This window comes from Manacus vitellinus, unplaced genomic scaffold (assembly GCF_001715985.3).
Source record: "Manacus vitellinus isolate BGI_N305 unplaced genomic scaffold, ASM171598v3 scaffold_7_pilon, whole genome shotgun sequence".
NCBI lineage: Eukaryota > Metazoa > Chordata > Aves > Passeriformes > Pipridae > Manacus > Manacus vitellinus.
The window spans coordinates 7,495,439-7,521,370 of NW_021940813.1; the positions used below are offsets into that span (position 1 = coordinate 7,495,439).

General features: G+C 38.7%; 1 protein-coding gene across 8 annotated transcripts in view; it reads left to right on the top strand.

Annotated features, from left to right (window-relative positions):
- TAB3 (TGF-beta activated kinase 1 (MAP3K7) binding protein 3) overlaps positions 1-25,715 on the top strand; it is a 42,669-nt gene extending 16,954 nt beyond the window's left edge. Inside the window, exons 2-9 of one of the 8 annotated variants that reach the window (XR_003916333.1) lie at positions 6,546-6,734; positions 9,648-11,100; positions 13,203-13,437; positions 13,781-13,900; positions 14,133-14,304; positions 16,560-16,653; positions 18,207-18,290; positions 21,318-21,591. Coding sequence is in view for 4 of the 8 variants with exons in the window: in XM_029964712.1 (XP_029820572.1) it covers positions 6,633-6,734; positions 9,648-11,100; positions 14,133-14,293; positions 16,560-16,653; positions 18,207-18,290; positions 21,318-21,466 (2,043 nt within the window). In the remaining 4 variants the exon portion in view is untranslated. Of the gene's footprint in view, positions 1-6,545; positions 6,735-9,413; positions 9,489-9,647; positions 11,101-13,202; positions 13,438-13,780; positions 13,901-14,132; positions 14,305-16,559; positions 16,654-18,206; positions 18,291-21,317 lie in introns of those variants that run through there. The other 7 variants (XR_003916334.1, XR_003916332.1, XM_029964713.1 and 4 more) reach the window with 7 other exon arrangements.
- The last annotated feature ends 217 nt before the right edge of the window (positions 25,716-25,932 follow it).

Consider the following 25,932-nt stretch of genomic DNA (forward strand, 5'->3'; position numbering starts at 1 on the left):
AGTTTATGATCGGTGGATTTGCAGTAGACTTTTTCAAATACTTTGTAGTGTGTACTCAGTTTCATGTTTTCTTGTATCCTTTCTGGCTCATTTTGATTCCCAAAATAGGATGTAACTGCCAAAAAATTTTTGCATCATCATAAAACTGCTTTTAGCAGGGCCAATGCTGAAGTTGATGAATTAGGAAATCTGACAGTGCACTGTTCACTGTGGGATTTTTCCCAGCCACAGACAGTATTTCACAAACAGTCAAAAATCATAGATCATATGCCCTGGTAAGAAAGCCAGTTCATTGTCCTCATAGCTTTGGGCACTGTCATGATACTTGTGGTAACCTCAGGATTACCTGTGAGCAGTACAAACTCATTTGTGTTTGCAGCTTTGGGTCCACCTGCTGTTCTGCAGAGCCCTTTTGGAAGCTGGTACTTGAGACATAGTAGCATCATTCCTGAGCTATCCCACTGCCTGGAAAACTTACTCTTTTGTGACTTTGTTCTGTAGTAAGACACGCTTCTTGTTGCTCATTGGAGCGAGAGAATCATAAATTCCTAGAGAAGTATTTACTTGAATGTGATGCAGCCTCGCAGAGACTTAGATGAAGCTGCTTGTCAGCTTTACTTTTAGTTTCATTCTGCTGTATACCTCTTTATTGTGGTTCACATCACCTTCCTACCACCCAGGGGCTTTATGAATCTTGTGATCATTTACACAAGACTGTTCATCAGCAGACAGCTTGCCAAACCATGAAGTTGTGGTTTTAGTGACGTAGCCAGTCATTCAGAGCAGTGCCAGCAGCATGCTGAGCTCAACTTTAAATATTGACTGCTTTTCTTTTGCTTTGTTGAACTTCGTGTGTGTGAACTGACAAAGTGTCTTTAAATTCTGTCGTTTCTTTCTTATCCTGTGAAGCAATACAGTCCCAAAGCTGTGGGATGGATCACCCTGTAAATAAAGAAAACTCCAGGAAATGGGCATTGTGATTTCTGAGGTGGGAGAGTTGTTCTTGGCTCTTTGTAATCCTAAAAATTATTTTAGTTTGACTGTTGCAGGAAAAGTAATCCTTGTTTTTCTGTCATACATTTCATGTTTAAACAGAGTGAGTGTGTGACTGAAGATGATTGTGAGGAAAAATTGCTCTTGGCGCTGTTATACCACTCTTAGTTTCTTGTGTTTCTGAGATTTTAAGATCATCTAGCTAGCAAATCGTTATAAAGGTGTCACGATACTATATAAAAGCATTTGCTTGCCTTTGTTTAAGGAGCAATCTAAAGTTTTAGCTGGATTGATGTGAGTATTCTGACATTCGTGAGATGGGTTAATTGGTTTTGTTTAACGGTTAAATAAATGGAAACTTAGTGTACAAATTTGTTCTCTTCATTATTTCCAGTTTTGGAATTAATATGTTGTGATGCCTTTAAAGCAATTACAGCCAGTTTAATGTTCTACTGCAGGCAGGCCCCTCTGAATTTAAGGTAGCAGTGGTTCCAGAGGCTGCTCAAGGATTAGAGGTGGGATTACGTGATTGCATCTGCAGCCAGGTCATGTGCTGGGCATGTTTACAGGGTTATAATTGATGCCTATTAAATAGCAGGTATGTGTGGGATGAGATGTTAAAAAACATGTTTTTGTGTAGTTAATGATTTGTGCGAAGAAACTCAGTTCGAATCTTCATCTTCAAATGTCATGATTTTATGCAAACTTTTTTACAAAATTGTTGCTATTTAAGAGCTTCTCTGCTGTGTGTTTGCAGTCATTGTAGGAAGTACCACAATAATTACACACCTTAACCTCTACTTGAGTAGTGAAATACAGTAGTTCCACTACTGTATTTGGGATGTGATGATACAGTAATGTAGACTTTGGCTGAAATCATATTTATTTGTTAAAACCACAATATTAGGTAAAAACCCAAAGATACTAATACTTAGTCTAATGAAATGCTTTCTAAATATGTCAGCTGAGCTAATTACTCTGTTGTCTTCTCATGTTACTATTGGCATGCAGTGAGTTGTATGGAGGGTATCCCAGCCTTTTGAGGCATGTAACCAATGCATCAGTGGAGATGTAGCTGGTATAATCATATTGGTGACAAAGAGCTGCTGCCTGTAATCAGCTTGGTCTGTCATAGTTTTCAGAAAAAATTTTCATAGAGAGCAGTGTTGCCTGCATGATTGGCAAGTGACGTGGAGTTTGAAGTAAAATTTCAAATGGCCTTTTGCTGGTGGTACCTGCAGAGCTCAGCTGACAGAGCAGCTTTCTTGCAGTGCCACAACCTGGTCAGTGTCTGACTCCAGTGTTGACAGTGCTTGGCAAAATCCCATCGTGATTTAGTGCTGTTCATACCAGAACAGCTTCGGTTCTGGTGTTGTAAGTTTACTTCAGGTGAAGGTGTCTTCTTGTTGTGGCTTTAACTGATGAGGTGGCTTACCTGTGCTTAAAAGAGGGAGGTGGTGTTCTTGCTCCTCTATATCTTTCCCCTTTTTACCCTTTCTTCATAGAATCATAGAATCAGCTGGGCTGGAAAGGACCTCTGAGATCATCAAGTCCAACCCTTGATCCAACACCACCGTGATTACCAGACCATGGCACTAAGTGCCACATCCAGTCTCAGCTTAAAAATCTCCAGGGACAGAGAATTCCACCACTTCCCTGGGTAGCCCATTCCAATGCCTGATTACCCTCTCTGTAAAGAATTTCTTCCTAAAGTCTAACCTAAACCTCCCCTGGCAGAGCTTAAGACCATACCCTCTTGTCTGACTGATAGCTGCCTGGGAGAAGAGAGCAACCCCCACCTGGCTCCAGCCTCCTTTCAGGGAGTTGTAGAGAGTGATGAGGTCTCCCCTGAACCTCCTCCAGGCTGAACAACCCCAGCTCCCTCAGCCTCTCCTCACAGGACTTGTTTCAAGTCCCTTCACCAGCCTTGTCGCTCTTCTCTGGACCTTTCTTCTTCCTTTCTACAGCAGTGTGATGTTCAGTGGGTATGTGTTGTGCAGGGTAAGCTTACTAAGCTAGTTAAAAGTGTTGGGTTTTGTTTTTAAATTGTTCTAGCAGGTTGAATTAGTTTGGCTTAGTTGAGTGGGAAGAAAGATTCAGAAAGCTGTTTAGTTGTATATGAGTGGTAACTACTATTGATCTCACTGTTATTTCATGCTGCCTCTTATGCCATGACTCTGAGCATCCTTGGAGGACTGTAGCCCTGTGTCCAGATGGAAGTTTGTCTACATCTATTTTTCTACAGCTAAATTGACATCTACCCTAAAGCAGCCCTTTATTAAGGGATAATGTCATTCCAGAAATTACCAAAAATGTAATTTACTGAATGGTTTTCAATTTATATAAGTGTAGCAAGACTACAGTAATTCTACTTTTTTTTTTTTTTCAATCTTTCAGAGAAGTGACATCGGTTGATAGATGGAATTGTTAGTTGTTTTCTTAACTTGGAAGGTACACAAATGGCTTAAGGAAAGAAGATTAAATTTAGTGTTTTCCTGTACATCTTATTTGGGCATGTAAAAGGTGTGAAAAACTGATTGTTATACTTGTTTAGGACTTGAATCATGGTTTGCATAATCCACAAGATTCACTAGTGGATCTTGAGTTCGTCTGTGTGTGTTAACACAGCAGGACCAATTCTGTGACAATGTGCTTTGGTTTTACCTTTAGAATTGCCATGTCTGTGGCAGTGTTAATTTATTCCAGCCTCATGAAATACTTTCCATTTGGAGTTTGGGCACCTTCAGCTCATTTCTGAAAATTACAGGTCTTGCTTTCATTGTGACTTTGGGTTGGTTTTTGATGCATTGAACTTTCAGTAATTATAAGGCTGGTAATATAATGCACCTCAGTGTGTCCCTTAGCCTGTGGATGCTGTGGAAGAAAGTCTTTGAAGGATTGCTTTCTTAGTCTGTTGTGGCTCAGCAGGAGTTCTTGTCCAAGCATCTTAGCTGTGTGGCCTGTGCTGTAAGCTCTTGGCTCTGAATAACTTGCTTCTCTGCCTGCCGCGTGCTGTGGAGCAACATGGGAAGTGGGTATTGTATTCCAGCCAGTTTGTGCCTGCTTAGAGTGGAAAATGTGCAGTTGTAGGCAGGTCAAGCAGAATTTGCAGTACAAAATGCTGGACAATACACAGGACAAAAGGCTGGGCTGCTCGATAATGACAGTAGTGAATTTTGTGGTATTGACTGGGAAAAAAACCTGACAAATTTCCGCAGTAGTTCAACCTTGTAATCCAAGGAGTTCTGAATGATTGTGTGTTTGTTCATGCTTCTCAGCAGTTGTTTTGAGTTTCTTTTCAAGGCTCTATGTGTAACTGTAAAGGCTGGAAGCTTCGACTCTTCAGAATGAAAATGGAAATTTGTTGTGCATTGCATTGGGAAGTCTGATAAAATTCGTAGTTCGCCAGTAACTGCCAATTACTTTGTATTATGCCTCTGCTCACCACACATATTCAGGAAGTGTGGGAAAACATAAAAAAATTTTAACTTTATTTTAAAACCATTGTAGAAAAACATTACACGTATTGACAATGGATCTCCAGTCTGTTCACCCATGTTATGTTTGAATTTTTATTTGAAGAGAGAAGTGATGCAAAAGCTCTTGCTCATGCAAATGAAATTCTTAAAATTATTATCTTCTGTTTCAGATACTGTCATTTGTTATTCTAAAGGGGTTTTAACTGCAATTCATTCTGGTAGGGTACCCCTCCATTACTGCATTTCAGCCTCTTCCTCCTGGGAAAAGGAGAGTTGTCTAGAACCACATAGACCTTGCTTGCTGTCGGGTTTTCTTTGAGTATTGTGCTGATGGTCTGCCTTTCAGATTATGATGTTTGTTTGTCACTTACAAAAAAAATAAGTTTTATAAAAAATCCCTACTGTGAGTGTAGATAGGAATTTTCAACTGGCTCTTGTAGTCAGTGGAAGCTCATTTCCTTTTAAAATGAAAGGAGTGTGCAGCATTACTGCAGTGGACAAAAATGCATTGTGATTATACAATGTAAGTTTATTGCAGTATTTCTTAAGTCACAGCAAGATAATTCACCTATCTCACTGTTCTTTAAACTTGTCTCATTTATCTTGAAAAGGTTTATGATGTGACAGGTGTAATATTGGATGCTGGAATATGAGGTAGGACAGGGAGGAACTCTGAGCACATGTGGTGTTTAATGAATGCTGGTGGCAGCTGAGAGTTGTCCACATACAAAACACCCAGATGGTGGACGGGAGTGGACTTCTGCTGTTCTTACCTCTAAAAGCTTTTACCAAAGTTGATTTGGTTTTTTTTTACCCTAAACCTGACATTTTACTTTTCTTTGAAGAACTGTGTTCTGTTTTCTTGCCTCTGAAAACTGAGAGATTTTCAAAGGAAAGACCTGGGAAGCTGTTGGAATCTGTTAATGCACAGAGATGTATATGATTGCTAATCTTTTGTGCTGCTCTGGACTGCTGCTGGAAGTTGAGCTCAGGTGGAAAGCTGATTGGAATACCTGTGTTGTGTGCCACCACAGTTGCACTGAGGTTGAGATAAGCGTGATTTAAGCTTGGGATTTTGGGTAGCTAATATATTAGTTGAACACCGACTCTGCTGGTATCTGACTCTCATTTCCTTTTTGAACACAGCACTGCATTCTTGCAGTTAAGAATTCAGCTGAGCAGTATTGTTGGAAAGGCTTTTGAAGCTTAGCAATGATGGATGTGTTAGAAGGGCTGTGTCATACACCACCTTCATGCAAAGTTTTTGTGAATCTTTGCTTAGATTTCAGCTGCCTTTTGATTACTGCTGTGATCATGAGCCACAAGCGAGAAAAGCATTTGTTGACTCAGACTGTATTTGCCTTCTAGTAGTCTGTGGGTATTGAAATTCAGATAGAATCTTTTTGATGTTGAATGCAAGAATCCTGAAATGGAAAGAGGGTTATTTTTGTCACTAATCACAGTAGTATGAATTTAACAGGTGCTTTACAAAAATATTAAATAGATTCTCACCATAATCTTAACAAGAACTCTTTAAATTCTGTTTAATTCTTGTTATGTTTCACAAAATTTGTTTCTGACCTCTTGGATTTCTAGTGATGTAAAGACAAAAGAGTTTAAGCCCTATTAGTAGAGGAGTATTTTGGATAATTGTGCTGCTTAGTTTTCCAACCTGTTATTTCTAACATGTTGTGAATAACAGACATCTGTGCTTGGTGATGACTTCAGACTTTCCTGCAAACTGTTCAGGGTATCACTGGGAGTAAATATGTAACAGTTCCATTTTACGTGGGTCAAATTAATTAAAGTTATGTATATGTGGTGCGACAGTGAGACTGAGTAAAGACCTGAAGTAGCACATTCCAGTGAAATGTCATATAGGACCTACCTGTGGAACAATGAGTGTTTTCATTTAAAACTGTGAGACATGATTATTCCTACTCCTGTGTTTAACCTGTTGTCTCTCTTGATAGCTAGATCTAAAAATCGAATACAGTAGTTTATCTACACATGCAGTTTGGGAAGGAGGAAAAGTTATGATGGCTTAAAAGATAATTGTTTTGTTTCTTACAGAAAATGCCAGAAGCCTCAGAAGACCATAATCACTGGAAAGCCTGTTGACTTCCATTCTTTGGTAATCTGGAACATCATCCATCTGGCATGGCGCAGGGCAGTCAACAGCTTGACGTGCAGGTACTCCATGATCTCCGGCAGCGTTTCCCTGAGATACCCGAGGGGGTGGTATCTCAGTGCATGCTTCAGGTACGGTACACTCTGGGGATTGTGCTTTAGCATGAAAACCCTTTTCAGTAGTGTACGTGGAGCACAGATTTCCATTCCCCTGGTTTTATTTTAAGAGATTGGAAGATTCCACTAATTGCATTTCTGTCCTGTGTTTTAGGGACAAAACTTTTTGTCATTCTTCATTTAGGCTTGTGATTTATTTTTTTTTCCACTGACAGTTTTTCCTTGTCTGTGCAACCTGCGACTGTTATGCATATGGGGAATAAGGGAAGTGGTTAATGGGATATTTATTGATGATGGCTACATAAATAACATAGTGAAGAAGATTTTAGCAAACAGTGACTCTCCTTGGAAGATGAGGAGCTGACCTTAGCTAGGAATCTTGAGATTTTTCATCTTCATGTCATCTTTCTGCCAGGGCTCTCCAAAGGTTTAGTTTTACTTCTCTGTTTCCAAGTCAGGTGGTGATGGTTCTTCTCCCCCCTCCTCCTCTCCCCGCCTTTTCCTTTCCATTTTGTCCTTCCATTCTTCATCTAAAATCACAGATAAATCATTTTTCAAAGTAGTGGTCATCTGGGAATACCTTCAGTTGATGGGAAGATTCAGGAATGGAACAGAAACATACAAGATCTGGTTTGACCTTGTTGTAGCCATGGCTAACATAACAAAACTGTATTTGCATCCTCCCTGTCCCTGGCAGATGAGTAGGCTTGCTTGGAACAGTGGCTGTAATTTTTGCCTTTTGTGTCTTCTAAACCATACAAATACAAATTAATTGCTTTCACACAAATGTAAAGCAGGGGAAGCCCAGTAATTTAAAGCTTTATTTGTCCTGACAGTCATTTCTTCTGCACTGTTAAGTACATGATCCTTTTGATGAACTGTGTTTGTCATAGTCGTCTTTAAACAATAAAATTAAAGAACCCCTAATACTGCAGAAGCATATGGTGTTCTGTATCTGTAATAGGGCATTCTGGGTAGCTGGTTAACATTACATGGCAAATAGTTGTTATTTTTTAAGTGTAGATTTAGTTTCCAAACCCACTTTTTATTTAAAGATGCACGAACTGGTTTTCTTTAACTTTTTGCAATAAATACTCTAGATTTAAATTAGGTTGAGTTTTAGACCTGTCAAAAATTGAAGGTCCTTTGAAACGACAGATATATTCCATACCCTGATCAAATCAGGTTACGGCCTGTCCTGTCTACATTCTTTCTACCTGTACCCTGACCAAGTGACCTAAGGAAGCTGAGGACTCTGTTTATGAAGTTCTGTTTAGATGGCAAGTGGCTGATGGTAGTGGTTAACTTTGAGGTTGCTGTCTTAGCACTACGGTGCTGATTGTTATTACAGGATCTGGTGCCCATGTATTCTGATCTTAAATTTTTGGTGATATATCTGGATATTCCCACTGACCATTGGGATCTAGAAGGAGAGCTTAACGTGAAGGGAATTAGTCAGAGAGAAGTATCCATAGAGTGAGAGCCATTCATATTTAAGTGCTGGACTCTTCTGTCTTCTGTTATCTTCAGTACTAAGTCTTCATATGACAAAGTGCTGAATTATGTGTATTCATCTGTTAGTGAAATCATGAAATTTTTGGGAAAGTTATCTTCACTCTAGTATTAAGACTAATTAGCTATTGGTCCCTTAGAAAAGAAATGTAACATGACTTCAGCTGATAGGCTGTTGAAAATTGTATTGCAAGGCTATATGTGTATTATAGGGATAGTGTTTAAAATAGAAGTGAAACCCATTATTAATGTATATTCCTTAGAATGGTAATTTTAGCACACTGAGGAAGGTGGGGGTGTATGTGTCTATAAATATGTACACACTTGTTCTGGAAGAAGGTGCTCTGTCACAGAAGGTACCAGTCTTGGATTATATGTAACAAAGGTTGGGTGCTGAGGGTCAGATTGAGTTGAATTTAAAGTGAAATTTGTTTTCTTTAACTACTATTTAAATTAAAATCTGAACCACGGCTGATACAGGCTGTTATATGAGAAAGTGGAGAGAAAAAAAATCCACCATCTGGAATGCCTTCTAGTGATTTTATTCCTTTGGAAAAGCCATCATTTGTGTTGCTCTTCTAATAAGACGAGGTTAAGTTAAAATGAGGGGAGAGGGCAAGAAGGGAAAGGGGATTCCTCGTTAGATTTCTCATTTGATTCATAATTTATTGTCTGTATAGTTTCAACTACTAGCACTGCAGAACAAATCAAACATTTACGGGGTTATTTGGTTTCCTCACTGATGTGTGAATAAACCTTTTTTAGCCTTAAGCTTGAAATTCTTAAAGGCAGTTGAAATTTTGTTAGAACTGTAAGGTGCTTTATGGAATTGGCAGTACTTCTTCAAGCAGTACTGACTTGGACTGCTTTTTTAAGTCATTAAATACTGTTCTATCAATAAAAGCTGGCCTAAAATGTTGGGCTTTTAAAATTTCAGGTAAAGAGAACTATTCAAGTAGTAAAAGAAAAATGAAAACAGTAACCACTTGGGTAAACATTAAAATGTCGTCTGCATTTTTGTTTTGCTTTTTCAGAGTTTCCAATTTTGATCTAGTTTAATTTGATTTGTGTTGTTACTAGAAGTAGCTAATTGTACCGACTTGGTCCTTGAAGAACATGTGAAGAATTCTAACCATTGTTTTCCCCAAAAGTGGACTTGATTTTTTTTTTAATATGTCATAGTGTAGCTCGTGTTACCAGAGCATTTTTCCAGATGCAACGTGAGCTATGTACGACTTGCATACCGTGACTTAGCAGGTACTACCTTTATTTCAAAATTCCTATGTATGAAATGTTCTCCCTAGTTGTGTTCAAGCTGGGGCTTGGTTGTGGCATCAGCTGAAGGCTTGTTGAACACTGAGCAGTGGCTCTTCCTTGTGCTATGTGACAGTAATAGGTGTCTCTTCTTACTCCTAGAACAACAACAACCTCGATGCCTGTTGTCGAGCCCTTGCACAGGAGAGCAACAAATACCTGTACATGGAGTACCACAGCCCTGATGACAGCAGAATGAACAGAAATAGCCTTTTGCACATTAATCTGGGTATTCATCCTCATACCAGCTATCACGCGGGGGATGGAGCTCAACTTAATGGTGGTCGTACACTGGTACACAGCTCAAGCGATGGACACATTGACCCTCAGCGCACAGCAGGTAAACAGCTCATCTGCTTAGTTCAAGAACCACATTCTGCTCCCGCTGTTGTGGCAGCTTCTCCTAGTTACAATCCATTTTTCATGAATGACCAGAATAGAAATGCAGCTACTCCTCCTCCACAGCCACCTCCACAGCCATCTTCCATACAACCAGGAATGAACACGTCTGCTATGCAAGGCCCTCCTCCCACGTATATGCACATACCTCGGTACAGTACAAATCCCATTACTGTTACAGTATCACAAAACCTCCCCTCTGGACAGAGCGTACCCAGAGCTCTACAAATTCTTCCACAGATTCCAAGCAATCTTTATGGGACTCCTGGCTCTATTTATATAAGACAAACATCTCAAAGTTCTTCAGGACGACAGACTCCTCAGAATACACAGTGGCATTCATCGCCACAGGGCCCAGTTCCACATTATACTCCCCGTCCTCTACCTGTATATCCACATCAACAGAACTACCAACCTTCTCAGTATTCTCCGAAACAGCCCCAGATCCCTCAGTCGGCTTTTCGATCGCCACCGGCATCCCAGTGTCCCTCTCCCTTTGGCTCTCCTCAACACCAAGTTCAGCCTCCTCAGCTGAGTCATCAGAGTTCACATGTTTTCATGCCTCCTAGCCCTTCAACTGTCCCACCCCATCCATATCAGCAAGCATCCCAGACTTTTCAAAAACAAGGCAGTCACTCTGTGTCGTACCTTCCTCCTTTTGCTGGACCTAGTTTATCCAAAGGTTCCATGAATAAAATAGAAATTACAGTTGAGCCACCGCAAAGACCTGGGACTGCAATGAACAGAAGCCCTTCACCAATAAGTAATCAACCATCTCAACGAAACCAGCACCCGCTGTATGCACCCACTACTCCTCCTTCAAGCTCTCCGTCAAGAGGTATGTCGGGGCAACCCAAACCTCCATTTAGTGTTAATCCAGTATATATTACCTACACTCAACCAACTGGACCTACAGGTGCACCAACACAGTCTCCTCGGGTAATGGTATCTCAGCCAAACCCAACCATTTTTAAAATCACAGTAGGTCGAGCACCGACTGAGAATCTTTTAAATTTAGTGGACCAAGAAGAGCGTTCTGCAGCACCAGAACCTATTCAGCCTATTTCTGTAATCCCAGGATCTGGAGGAGAAAAAGGAAGCCATAAATATCAGAGAAGTTCTAGTTCTGGATCGGATGACTATGCTTACACTCAAGGTAAATGTTTAACCCTGCGAGTTGTGGTGTTGTAAAATGCATTTTCAGCTTGATTTTACTACTTACGAAGTGAGAATTTTGGAACCTGTACAGAGTAAAGTAGAAATTGCACCAAAAATCATGGAATGAGTTTATTCTGATTTTTTTTAAAAATTGCTAAGTTTCAGTCTAATGCATAAAGAATTTCTGAGTCTTAAAGTTGCTATGCTTTTGGTGTTAGAGGACTTCCTTAAAACAAAACACTGCAGTTAAAAGTAAGCGGTGTCTTCATACACTGTGTGTCTGGTTTGTAAATTCTGCATTGAAGAATTGTCATAAATTTACATGTGCATTTTTTAAATTTTTTGTATTTGTTCCTTATTCAAATGTGTTATAAGACCTGAAGCACTGGCATTTAAATCCAGTTTATTTGGTGTAGATTGAAGAATATTAAGTGCAAGAGGCGGGAGGTAGGATTGTAGCTAAAAAAACCTTGTCAATACCAATAATAATTTAGTTTTGAAAGGTATGAAAATAATTATTTTGAAGAACTTAACCCAAAGTTTGCTTCTCCCACTTAGAGTTTTCAAAGAGGAGGAAGAGATTGGCAGGCAAATTTTAAGATGTATGTTCTGCTGTGTAGGGATAGAACATAATTTTAATACTGTACATAAATGAAGAATTCAGTAAATCAGTAAAGAAAAAAAGGTGAAATTTAACTGAAATTTTAGCTGAAAACTACTTCTCTTGGAGTCATCTGCTGTGTAGATTTGAAAAATTTTAAACTGAGCAAATTAATCAGTCTGCAAGTCATTTGGGATAATGACAGAATGACAACCAGCAACAATTATTTTCCAAATTTGTGTTTTGAAAAGAGAGTTTATTCCTCTGTTGTTTCTTCTATCCATTTTTAACTTTAGAGAGCTGAAATAGTGCTGGTTTGTACCTGGTAGACCCAATTAGAAATTCTTTAGACCCAGGTCTTCAGTAAGAAAGATTGCCAGTAGATCTGTAACCAAACACGTTTGGTAATGTTCCTATTACAGCTCCAGTGAACATTGTCATTTATGTGAGAAAGCTACAAGTAGCTTCACATAGCTTTGAAAAACATATTCTGAAATGTAAAAATCGGATTTTACCTTTGTACCTTTGACTGCGTTTTTGTATTTGAAAAACAAACTAAATAGAACTAGTTAGTATATGCTTTTTGGGGCATTTGCATTTGTGGCAATACCTACCAGAGCCTTTGGTATTGCTGCACTGCGAACTCTTGACAGAAATAAATTGTAGAAGAATAAACATTATATTCTTTACTGTAACAAAAGGAATCCTAAAGAAGAGTATATTTAACAGCTTAATACGTAGAACAAGTTTGTATAATTTTCTCTTTCATGCGAATCATTGTGAAAAGCGTTACCAAAAATTCCTTCTGCTCTCTGTACTTGTGCTGTTTCTCTGTAGTATGAGTCATGTTTGAGTTGTACTTTGAGAGTATAATGTGAAGCTATGAAATGTAGTCATACCATGTTAAGTTGGAGCAATCACACAAAGACAAGGTTTGGTAATAATAGTAGAAAATCACACAGCCTGGTATCTGCACTGTCTTTTCTTAATTCTGTTTGCATGACTATGCTACTTTAAAAAAGGAGAGAACAATTTTGTTCAGTAGTACTGGTGCCTGTAGTATAAAAACACCTGATGTTATTCTTGGATGGGATGTTCAGTGTTTATTCTTTGGCTGTGAATTGGTAGATCCATACAAAATCCAAAGTATAGTGCTACATTTTTGTGCAGAATACTGACATCTGATAAAAACCCCTTAAAAGCTTGAGGGTTTTTTTTGTTGAGGTTTTTTTTTTGTTGTTCTGCAATAAGTTGTGTCATGTGGTTTATTTTTCTAACTTCTTTTTAGCTCACATGCAAATACTCTTGCGATATTATGTACTTTGCCTTTGTTGGATAGGGGTAAAGAAAAGAGCAAGTGCTGGCTGGAGCCTTTTATAAAATTGCATTTTGAAGGTTCAACAACATCTTTATTTTGAACAGTTTACTGGAACACTGTTACATGAGCTGCTTGTTTGTCTGAATACCCACATCAAATGTCTTATTTTTCTCTATCCTAGCAGACTTCAATCAGGTAAAACCAGCCAGATCAGAAAGGATTAAGCATCACACTAACTTGGCCAGTTCTACATCAGGATGAAATACTGAGAAATGCTCTTCCTGAGGAAACTGAGTATTATCTTTTAGGTAGTCAGAATGCTTTCTTTGGTTCTCTGGGAGCCCAACATCAACTTGTGACAATCATAAATTTCAGTACCAAGACAAAAATGAGAGCATGACTAACAGCAGAGAGAGGTGAGAGGAATCAGCTCTGTTGTAGAATTAGAGTTTGAAGCACCTAAGCTGACCCCACTTTTTATTTCCTGGATTCTCTAGGCTATTTTGTTGAACTTCTATAGTTTTGCCTTTGAACTCTGGGGAACTTAAAGTATTGAGTATTTCAGGATTCCTGAAAAGCTAAGACTACTTAAAGTTGCTATAGCATACCCTGTGATAGCAGTGGGGAAAAAAACAATTTAGGACTGACATTTGGCTGATGTCTCAAGGCTGATGTGTCAGCTGCTGTTGAGCAGCAGGTATGAAGTGTGTCTTACCTTCTGATCTTACCTCTGGTATTTTTATTATTTTTTTTTGTCAGTAGAGTATTAAAATGACTAGGTTGCTGTTTCATCCTGAGAAGCTGTCTCCTTGTACAGGTGCCTTTGTATTTTTGAGACGAGAAAGACCAAATGCAAAAAAAGAAGCTTTGACCAAAATGGTAATATCAACTTCAAGTTACTGTCTAAAAATGTATTTTTAATTCTGGAAGAACTGTGTTCTAAATTGTAGTTCATTTGGCATGAAAGCATCTTCACACTGATACTTGGCTGCATGTTTACAATCACTTTTTTTTCCCAGAAAGGTCACTCATGAATCTTACGCATAAATTAAGAATTCAGTTTTCAAAGTTTTTATGTGTTAGTAACTATTTCATCTATGTAAAACATTAGCCTTGCTGTTACATCAACGAGCAAGGATGGAGAGATTAGCAAAGGAACTGAAGATTGAGAAAGAAGAGCTTGAACGCCTGAAAACCGAAGTCAATGGTATGGAGCATGATCTAATGCAGAGGCGGCTTCGAAGAGTGAGCTGTACAACTGCAATTCCAACAGTAAGCAATTTGTTAGTATTTTAATTCAACATACAGATTTATTTTTTATTTTCTAATGAAGTACTGTACAAAAACTTTTGAGCATAAAATCTTGAGGTTTTGGTGATAATTTATTGTAAGTTCTTGACTTGTCATAAGGTAAATCTTGTAATTTATGAAACGTGTCCAGCTTTCTTAGTGTTCACAACAGAACTTCTGAAAGTTGTATGCATGTGCTTTTGTGGACTACAGAACTGAATATAGTTGCTTTCCTAACAACCTATAAAAGTATATCCAGGTCTACTCAATGAGCCTGAGCTATGTAGTGCTTGGTGTTCATGCAGGAGGGTTTAACTTTTTTTTTAAAGGTATTTTATTTGTTGCAGTAGTTGCATCTCGTAGATGGTATTTCTCATCTGGTATGTGCAGGATGTGCCAAGTGACTTGTCAGTGGCAGTGTTGGCTCAAATAGTTGGCACCTCCCTCTCCTGTTTTCCTTGTTGATTCTTCTTATCTGTGTGACTTCCACCTGCAAGTGACTCTAGCTCAAACAACTGTATGGCTCTGATAAGGGAGTTTATGTGGCTGAAAAACAGCTTCCACTGTGTGCAGCTGTTAACCAAATCAGTTCAGACTTACTCACTGTGTTGACATAAGCAGTGCACACTGGTGTGGGCTGGAAGGCACAGTAGGAGCTACTGACTGCTGTATGTCTCACCTGTGTCAAGGCAGCATTTGGCAGGTATGTCCTTGGGAGAAATGCAGAGGCACTTAGTGTGCAAGGATGAGGCTGGGAAAGCCAAAGCCCAGCTGGAGTTGGATCTGGCATGGGATGTCAAAGACAAAAGGAAGGGCTTCTGTTACAGAAAGCCCAGTGAAAACATGGGCTCAGCAAGATGGGGGACCTGGTTACACAGAACATGGAAAAGGCTTGAGATACTGAATGACTTCCTTGCCTCAGTCTTTAAAGTCCTTTAGGAATCCCAAGTCCCAGGACCCTGGGAACAGTGTGAGGCAGAGAAGGTATACCCTTAGTTAAGATAATCAGGTCAGGGAATACTTAAGCAAAGCAGACATACATGAAGTCATAATCCTGGATGAGATGCGCCCATGAGTGCTGAGAGAGCTGGCAGATGTCATTGCAAGGCCACTCTAGATAATCTTTGATTGATTAATGGTGTGTGGGAAAGTGCCTGAAGACTAGAGGAGAGCAAATAGTGCTTCTGTTCTCAAGAAGGGTAAGACCCAGGGGACTACAGACTGGTCGGCCTCACCTTGATCCTTGGGAATGTGACTGAGCAGCTAATCCTGCAGACCATTCCCAGGCACGTGAAGAACAAGAAAGTCATCAGCATGGATTCACCACGGTGAAGTCAAACTTGACCAGTTTGATAAACTTCTAGGATGAAAAGTCTGTCCTGATGACCTAGATAGACAGTGATTATTGTCTGTCTAGACTTTGATAAGGCTTTCAACATTGTCTCCTATAAGATTTTCATAGAGAAGCTGATGAAGTGTGGGCTAAGTGAGCAGTGAGGTTGATTGAAAACTGGATGAACAGCCAGGCCAAGAGTATTTGTCAGTGGCACAAAGTCTGGTTGGAAGCTTCGCAGAGGGATTGGACCAGGTGTCCTCCAGAGGTTCCTTTCGACCTCAAACATTTTGTGATTTTGTGACTCTGATGCCAGAATGCATCCTGGGATAAGATAGCTATTCCTACATATGTGTTAGTAATCAGTGCTGCTAGTATTAAGAATGCTTTATATTCCAGTAACTTAGGGGTTCTTAATGATATGTAAATATATGGACTTAACTGATTACTGTTAAGGATAATTACCATCCTTCAGCATCGAATGACTTAAATATACTGAGCTTGAAGGTTTGGCTTGTTGAAGCTCCTTGGGGTGATGCAAATAAATAAACTTTTGACCTTAGTTTTAATCAAGTAATAGTTAAGGTGGGCTGCAGTTTGTATTCTGTTTTCTAATTATCTTGATGCAAACTCAGGTAGCAAGCCATCAATTTATAGAGTTTTATAAAGTGTGTGGTTTTATAAACTTGATCTCAGCTACGTTGTCTTACTAACCAATTTTAGTATTAAGTAACTTGTTTGTTTTCCTCCTCACATGCCAATAGAAGAATGTTTTTTGAGGGCAAATTGGCTTTTTTCAGTGCCTTATCTATACTCAGTTTCTAATAAAGCTGTTAACAAAGATATAGCAATGTTTCTGTTTCAAATAAGATGCTGATTTTCCCACAATGAGTATTTTGGGTTGTTTCTTTCTAGCCTGAGGAAATGACCAGATTGAGAAGCCTCAACAGACAACTCCAAATAAATGTTGACTGTACACTGAAAGAAGTTGATCTCCTTCAATCTAGAGGTATTGACTTGATACTTTTAAAAAAAAGACAATTTGGATATGGTCAGGCATGTTGATCTGCTGGAGGGTAGGAAGGCTCTGCAGAGGGATCTGGACAGACTGGAGCGATGGGACGAGGTCAGTGGTGGGAGGTTCAAAAAGATCAAGTCCTGGGTTCTGCACTTCAATCACAACAATCCCGTGCAGTGCTCCAGGCTGGGGGCAGAGTGGCTGGAAAGCCGCCCAGAGGAAAAGGACCTGGGGGTGCTGGTTCACAGTGGCTGACCATGAGCCAGCAGTGTGCCCAGGTGGCCGAGAAGACGAATGACATCCTGGCCTGTATCAGCACTAGTGTGGCCAGCAGGACCAGGACAATGATTGTCCCTCTGTACTCGGCACTGGTGAGGCCACACCTTGAATCCTGTGTTCAGTTTTGGGCCCCTCACTGCAAGAAAGACACTGAGGTGCTGGAGTGTATCCAGAGAAGGGCAGTGGAGCTGGTGGAGGGTCTGGAGCACAAGTCATGTGAGGAGGGACTGAGGGACCTGGAGGTGTTTAGCCTGGAGGAAAGGAGGCTTGGGAGATTCTGTTGCTCACTACAACTACCTGAAAGGAGGCTGTATCCAGTTGGGGGTTGGTGTCTTCTCCCAAGTAACAAGTGACAGGGAATGGCTTCAAGTTGTGTCAGGGAAGGTTTAGTTTAAATATTAGGAAAAATGTCTTCTGGGAGAGCATTGTCAAGCACTGGAACAAGCTCTCCAGGAAAGTGGTGGAGTTGCCATCCCTGGAGGTATTTAAAAATCCCATTGATGTGGTGCTTGGGAACATGGTTTGTTGCGGGACTTGACAGTGCTGGGGTAATGGTTGGACTCAGTGATCTTATAGGTCCTTTCCAGCTTAAGTGATCCTGTGATTCTCATATGGTATGTGCTTAAATGTGAGTACTTGGGAGTTTTTTTCGATTTGTATTAGCAATGACAACTTACCTCTAAAAGGTGGGGTTTTTTTCAGTTGCAACTTAATAAGCTTGACTTGCTAGTATTTCCATTGGCCAAGTTAAGTTACATTACCAAGAAAGTGGAGACTTTGTCAGGATCATATTAAAAAAAAATTACTCCTTTGTGAAGATCCTTTACTTAAAATTTAAACTTTTTGCTGACAGAGGCTGTGGCCAAGTAATACCGAACAGAACTGGAGGTTGCAACCAACAAATTGGCAAACAAAAATCTGTTGCAAAATCTCTTTTGCAACAGAAACTTGTCATAAATAGAATCAAATAGATGAGGATATGCACAGTCTTCCTTTTTTTATCAAGGAAGTATCCTATAGAAAGATTTACATTTCACAGAACAACACAAAACGTTGAACTGGAGCTGATTCTTCAATATGGGATTACCCTGCTAAAAATTACTAGGATTGACACAAAACTGAAAATATGTGTCAGAACTTGTGAAAAAGCTAAGATATAATGTCATAATAAAAAGATGTATAAAATCAGAAGCCTCTAGATGTTCATATCATGGGTATAGGAATTCAAATAACCTTCAAGTTACACTTTCTTACTTTTCTGACAGGAAACTTTGATCCGAAAGCTACGTGTAACTTCTATGATAACATAGAGCCTGGTCCCGTTGTGCCACCAAAGCCATATAAAAAGGGTAGGTTAACAAACATGCATCCAGTTACCTAATCTGCTTTGAGAGATTTTTTTTGTTTTTAAAAAAATCTCTTTGGTGACAGGAAGTAATTCCACTTATTTAACTTTTGTTTCTGTATAAATCAAATCATAACACTTTTATATAAGTGCACTAATCTTGACAACAACTTGTTTTCCTCAGACAGATTGTTGCAAATTAATGTTGTGTTAAAACCTTGACTATAAATGCTGTTATTCACTGTTAGAAAAAGAGTTGAAAATATACAAATTTTTACATGTTTACTTGAGCTTCCTAATGTTTTTCTTTTTTAAATACTTCTAGGTTAAAAGCTCTGTCAGATTTGTTTAGTTGTCCTCTAATATATGCTATTAGGATTTTATAGTTTAATTGGAGTCTTATACAAGTTTAGTTGGTCACAGCAGCTTTTTAAATTTTTGTTTATATTCTTAATTATATTTTAACTTGCCTGGTCTCACTTTATACCTATATTTTTATGCACAGTATGAATTTCACAGTAGCCCTGAAGTTTTAGCACAGCAAGAGCTTCAGATATTTTAAGGACCAAGGAGGACACTTCCTCACATTGGTCAAAAGAGATAAGTGTCCCACTTGTATAGGTTCATTAATTTTCAGTGCTAATTATGTAGTATCAGGATTCATATCCAGCTCAGGACACTTAAGTTTTATGTAAGCATAAGAGCTACGTAATTTAGTCTCACTTCTTGTCCAGTGGAGATCCAGTCAATAGGTACCAGAGGGACTCAACACATCCCAAGCAGACACACAGTCACTGCGTAGCTCAGTAACTCTCTGAATTCAACTCTGTTTAGTGGTGATTTCAGATCAGAACTCTACCTTTTGTCTTAGATATTTTTTGACCTACATTTTTCTTCCTGAAATCTGTTAAAAGAATGGTTTCAAATATTAGTGGAAGTTTTTAGACACCTTGTGCCTTTCTGCTGAAGTAGCCATCCTGGGATCCTATACTCTGACACAGAGAAAAAGCTTTCTTTTCTCTGAAAATGTTGTGTGATAAGGTTCATAATACTGTGTCTCCTCTTACTGTAACTAGCATGTACTACACTTCTTAGTAGGAAAGAAGTAACTCTTCTGAATCAGTAATTATATAGACTTCTTGACACTATGAATTTTGTAAATAAATTCTGGTTGCTGATGAGCACTTCACAAAGGTTTCTGTAGTTGAATTTTGAATTCATGTAACAAAACTTTCCCCCTCTTTTGAAGCATTTTACCCCTCAATGTAATAAAATTATTACTGTGTGGAAATTTTGAAAGAAAGAAAAGGCCCAGAACTGCTGTTTGTGGTTCAGAGAAAAGATAATGCTGGGATGAGTTACCTGCATTGGTGGTAGTGCCCAGGAAAGCTGGGAGAGCAGCAGGTGAGCCATGGTGTGAATGCAGCTGCCTGGATTCATGTTAAATTGCAGAGATCATATGGTTGATTTAAGGAACTGTTACGCTGTGATGCTTGAAGGGATTCTCTTACCACACTAGCCATTTTGATTTATTATTTCAAAGCAAACTAATGTGCAAAACCTGCGTTAAATTAATTGTATTTGGCACTTGGAAAGATAATGCCTTGTAAGGATTTGTATGACTACTTTCCCAGTTTTGCCTGTTAGCTTATTAGAGATCAGTTTTAGGGTTGGCCTACTGTATTCTGAGTTTGGCTTTTAACATGATGACATTAAAAAGATGATTTTTTTTTTCTTACATAACAAGTATTCTTTAACATTCAACTGTTGAAGGTGGGCGGGCAGACGAGTGTGGGCAGACAAGGGTCTGCTCTGTGCTGCCATCTGGCCAGTCAAGTGCCCACACTGCCCCTTGCTTAGGAGGAGTTTGAGGTCAGGCACTGTTAATGTGACTGCACAACGTCTGGGCTGGAGAGTGCTTGCATCTAAGTGAGGAGGTCCCTTCTATTTCCTTTGTCTCACTACACAACTACTACTAATATCTACAAAATTTAAAAAAAAAATCCAAAAAGCTCTGAGGCATCAAGACAAACCTAAGTACTATTTCCACTGAGGTTGTTGTCAGCTGTCTGCTGCGTTTTTAGCAGATGGGGCAGCGACATGTGCTCTTTGTGTGCAGCTGCAAATTACTTTGTGTGCAACTGCAGATCCCAGACCTTTGTTGTACATAAGTTCTCTTTTAATAATAATAAAGCTGCTCTACAGATGTTTGTTTAGCAGATGAGTGTCTTAACCTTACCTTCTAGGTATGCATTAATGTTGTTTTGAATATTAACAGTTTGTGCAACACTGTGCTCTTAGTCCTGGGAGTATTTGTCACTTTTAGTAGATAACCTGAGGTCTTGAAGTGGTGGTAGGAGATGTGGAAAACCAAGTCTTTCTGTGGGTTAAGACCTCATGTATGATTTGCATACATGCCGATTTTATGAGTGAAAGCAGACTTAAATGCTCCTTCCCATACACACATTCCTGCTGCAAAGCCATTAGGAAGAAAAGTAGTTGTCTTATTTTGAAACAGGCCTATCGTTTTTTTTTTTATATTGTATTTTTTTCAGCCTGGATAAATGCTAGAAAAGATGCAGAAAAAGTGTCATCTATCAGACTGTTTGAAGAATCTAAGTTAGAAGTAGTTTTTCTCTTCAGGTAAAGTAGGGCTATTGGAATTTAAAATTTGGTAATGGACTGCTCTATGTAAACCTGTGAAGTCATTCCTTAACAGGTTGATGATGCAGTGCCCGTAACAAACATTGTATGTTTTAAACCAGTAAACCTTGAGCAGTATCAGTGACCCAGCAGTGCTCTTTTTGTTTTTAAGATGTTATGGTTAGGTGACTCTTTACAGAAGTGAAATACTTTAAGTATTCAGATTTCACAAACCGAATTAGAAGTGCTTTAGGAAAAGACCTTTAATGTTAAGGTTTCCATGTTCATTTTAAAACAGACTGTTTAATTAGATGACCAACCAGAAATATGATCTTGACAATAATCCTTCTCTTCTGAAATAAGATGTTTTCTTTTGACTTTTCTTTAGAGCATCAAAATAGCTCCAAACAGACTCCACGGACTCAGCCAAGAGATGAAGACTTTGAAGGGGCTCCATGGAATTGTGGTAGCTGCACCTTTCTAAATCACCCAGCACTGAATCGCTGTGAACAGTGTGAGATGCCACGATACACCTGAAATTCAAGAAGGGGCTACATTGGGTTGAAAACAGGCTCTCAAGCCAACAGCTGTAGGAGAAGGAAACATGGGGAACCTTTCAGTCCATCTGCCCGGCCTTTGCCAGTCAACAATCTTCATATTGCAAGGGGTGGGAGTAATATGTTAAGATGTTTCTGCTTCTGCTACACTAAAAGATAAATAAATTAAGGGTTAAATTCTTTCCCACTGCAGTGAGTGGAGCAGAAAATGAAACCTGAAAACGTACAAGGATTAATTTTGAGAAGAATGTATGCAGGAAAGCAAATAACTACTGGTTTTTAGTCCTGTGGTTATAGTTACTGCTTAGTGGCTCTAAAAAAAAACCAACCCAAAACTACTGTTTTTTAAAAAAAAATTATAGGACTCTTAGTAATGGTGTGAAGTGTTACACTTAACCAGAAAAACTGAAGAGCCAGAGCTGACTTATCCTGGCCCCAGCTAGCTGGAAAACAAAGGCTCCCTGTGCTTCTAGATTGTAAGCTACTGAAAAAGAAGACAGGTAAATGCAATGATAAAATTTGCAATGTTTAAACAAACAAACAAAAAAAAAAAACAAGGAGAAGGGTATTTGTAATTGCTGCTTTTTTTCAGGGTAACTTATGTCTACAAAAAATTGCTGTTTGAAATAGTAACCTGAGGTGACTAAATGAGAAACCGTATGAGTGTTACAGAGAGTTTAATCAGAGGTAATTTTTTACAATCCTGTTTGCTTGTACAGTGCTCACCTGGCTGTGTCAACACTGGTAATAAACCGAGAATGAATTCTACCACATTACAGATGAAAATACTGCTGCATGCTTTCATTGGGCTGTCGTGTTTCAAAGCTAAAAGTATGCTTTTATATACAACAGTCTTCTAAGCCTGTGCTGTGTAACAGCACGGGGACATATGCCAAACACAGGCTACCCCAAATTCTGTTTGCAAGACTTGAGCTCAGCCATGGTTGTGTATGAGAAGAGTTTGTACCTAAGAGTTCCTTAGGCCTTTTCAGCCTCCAATTTGTGAAGAATTCATGATGTTTACAGCACAGAAGGTACTTTGTGCCCCAGATCAAAGTTAGCTGAAAAATAATTAATCAGCTCTTCAGTAAAGATTTATTTGCACATTGGTAATAAACCAGCCTGTACAAAATAGCAGATGCCAGATCCTGAAAAATTACACACTGTATTCTCTTTATTGTGGTCAGGAAATACTTGTTGTAGGTTGAAGAACACGAGACTTGCAACTGAAAATCATATTGGTACTTTTCTGCATATGATATACTGTATTATAAAGGTGATGTTCAATCTGTTTGAATGCTTCAGGTTGCTGTAATAAAACACTCGATACTTGTGAACTCGAACTTGGGTTTGGGCAGCTGAATGACTGTGACAGAACTGTGTGACTGAGTGGGATGTTCCTGTGTACTGGTCAGAGACTGGTACAGTGCATTTGAGTTTTTATGGTGTAACTTCATCACAATTCAGACGTGACCAAGCACCTCAGCTGAGGTATGGTAATTGACTTTCTGACCGTAAGGCAAAGTTTGCCAGCTAAACCTTGCCAGGGCAGTTTTAAATTACTACCTTTTAAGCTGTTCTTAGTTCATGGCAGCCACATCCATATGGTCAATTACCACAGTTCACTTGATGTGTGATAACATGTTAAGCTGTGGTAGAACAATCATGTGTCTGAATCCTTATTTAAAATAAAGCAGTATTTGCCAAGGGGTGGGTGGAGGAAAACTCATCTTGACTGCATTGCTCAATCTGGTGTCTTCTTTCCCCACAGTCTATAAAAACAACAATAAGAACCAAACTATTGATCTTAGAAGAGGAACCAATATTTTATCTGGCATTTTTCAATATGTTCTTGCACTAATTAAATCTTCAGGATAATTTTAAATAAGCTAAGAGAGATCCAGCAATCAGTGTGCACCACTGATGAGCAAAACAAAGTCAAAGGCATCAGAGATAGCTTTCCTTCCTTCCTAATGATTTATAATTCTGTGAGGGGAGCTCATCACATGTGGAAAGCAGTAAAAAGTTACTGTCAAATGAAATCAGAAGGCAGATACCAATTTTGTGCATGTCAGTGGGCAGTCTGACAGAACTGAGATAACTAGAAAACAGATGAGCCAGAAGCATTGCTGTTATCAACTGTATAATGAATTACCCAAAACAATACCAGTAACTTCATGACTTTTCTATCCTGATGCCTTTGCCTTTGTATTATTTCAATTTTATGTTCATTTGTACTTCTGTTGAAGTTCTAGAACCATTTGTTTTTGCTGGAATTACAAAAAGATAGCAACTGAAGTGACAGTCAGCAAATGAGAGTAGGTGCGTCAAGCAAAAATATAGTTGTGCCATTTTCAGACAGAATAGATGCTACTTTTGAAGGGGGGGGGGCTGTGAAAATATACCTCCAGTCCACTAATTCCCTAAGCTGCAATAACCACATGTGGAGACTTGCAAATCTTAGTCCAGCTTCACCAGAGGAAGAGAAGGAAGGGCTGCCACGACAGCAAGATATTTTTTGGAAGAGTGAGCAAGCACTGCGAAATTGAAAAAGAATTCCTTTGTACCGATAATTTTACCCCAGTTTTTCAATTACTCTCATTTGTTGCTTGTACAAAAAAAGAAGAAAACAACCAACACCCACACCTCTCAGTTGTATTCTTTTACTTGTAAATGCCCATGCTCAAACATGAATAGTAGACTTTACATGGTGCTTCAATATTGCTGGTTTGTTAGAATGTAAATTGTATTTTGAATATGGGAAGATCCATTTTACTTCTGAAAGCAGGTGATGCCATTCACATCCCAACTGAATTGTAGATTATACCAAAAAGATTGGTTTATGTAATATTTATTGAATGCACATGAAACCCTAATGTCAGCTGGCATACAAAATGCACTGTATTGTATACAACCTGTGTGTGTGTGAGAATGGTGGGATGCTGATGCTGTTGTGTTGAGTTAATGCACTACTTGTGTTTTCTTTTTTCCTTAATGACTGAGCTTTCCCTCAACCATGCTACTAGATTGGTAGAGTTTGTAACTGACTTGGACATTCAGTTATTCAAAATGATCTCACTGTTCATTGAAATTTTATAAAGCTTATTTTATATTTACTGTGCTATTAAGATGAATTCCCTTTAATTATAGGATACTACTGTAGTTCTTTAAAAGTTTATTTAGAGTGGGGCTTGTGGAAAACTATTCAGAACATAGTAAACCAAAAGAAATCCTGAACTTTGGATCTGCTTTTCATTTGATGTAATTATTAGTCTTGTTTGGGTGAAGAGGAAAGGGGTGGGAAGTCAAGCAAAAGGAAGTACTTTGTAAAATGTAGTCTTAGATCAGATTGAATTGTGTATCTGTGTGTCTGTGGTATGTGTGTGTTTCCCTTGAAAAATGGGAGGTGTGGTGAAAAGGTGTAATAATTCTTAAAAGAGCTGGTCTCAGTACTTTCTGATTATGATATGCTACTGAATCACATTTTTTTTTAAAAAATCCAACTTTTCTTTCAGTTACTTTTTCTGTCCCAGCTATACATCTCTCACTTCAATTCCTAAATACTTTTATTATTGATTGTAAAATCCCTTGAAACGGAAATAGAAATACTTGAGTTGAAATGGGGACAAAATAAAACCAATAAAGAATGTTTTAAAAAGAATGTGAGAATATTAAATATGTTAAAAACAAGCTTGTCCTCAGGATGGTAGTTTTTGTTTTAGAATTCAGTGGTGTACCTTAGAATGTGAAAATGACTATCCTGATGTGGACAGTTGGACACAAACCATTCAAGAGCTCGTTTGGTACCACAGAATTTACGTGCTCTATACTCCATGACTCCAAATCCCACAAGGAAAGAAGGCACAGATATCACATGTTGTAGTCAGTACTGTCTCTATGTGCTGCTGCATTTGTTTTCGTTTCAAAATGTCAATATTATGTGAACCCAGACATAACTGAATTTTGCCACATTTCTTCAGTTGGGCCTTTCATTGCTGTTCATGTCCATAAATGCAAATATTTTTCTTGGATTTGAATAATCAGAAATCAGTGGCATTAATGCAATATTATAATCCTGGATTTCCAGTACCTTTGAAACCAATTTTAAAAAACTGTGTTCTTGAAACTTATTTATTTATGGTGGCACCAGTGTATCTAATCCATACTTCCTGCTGTGTGAAACCCTGTTAAATTTTTTCATTAAAGAAAGGAGACACGATCTTGTTTAATCCTGTATATATGGTGTCTACATTCTAGATTTGTGTATGCTGTGAATGAACTTATTACTAAGAGATGCAATTGTATAAAAGCATTCAGAGGCTATGCATGCATGGTACCTCCAGAAAGTGCATACTCCAAGTTGCAGATTCCTGCAAAAATAAATTAATAAAACTAAGCAAACATCACATCCTGCATTTGTTCTTGTATGTAGTTGGAAGCATTTAA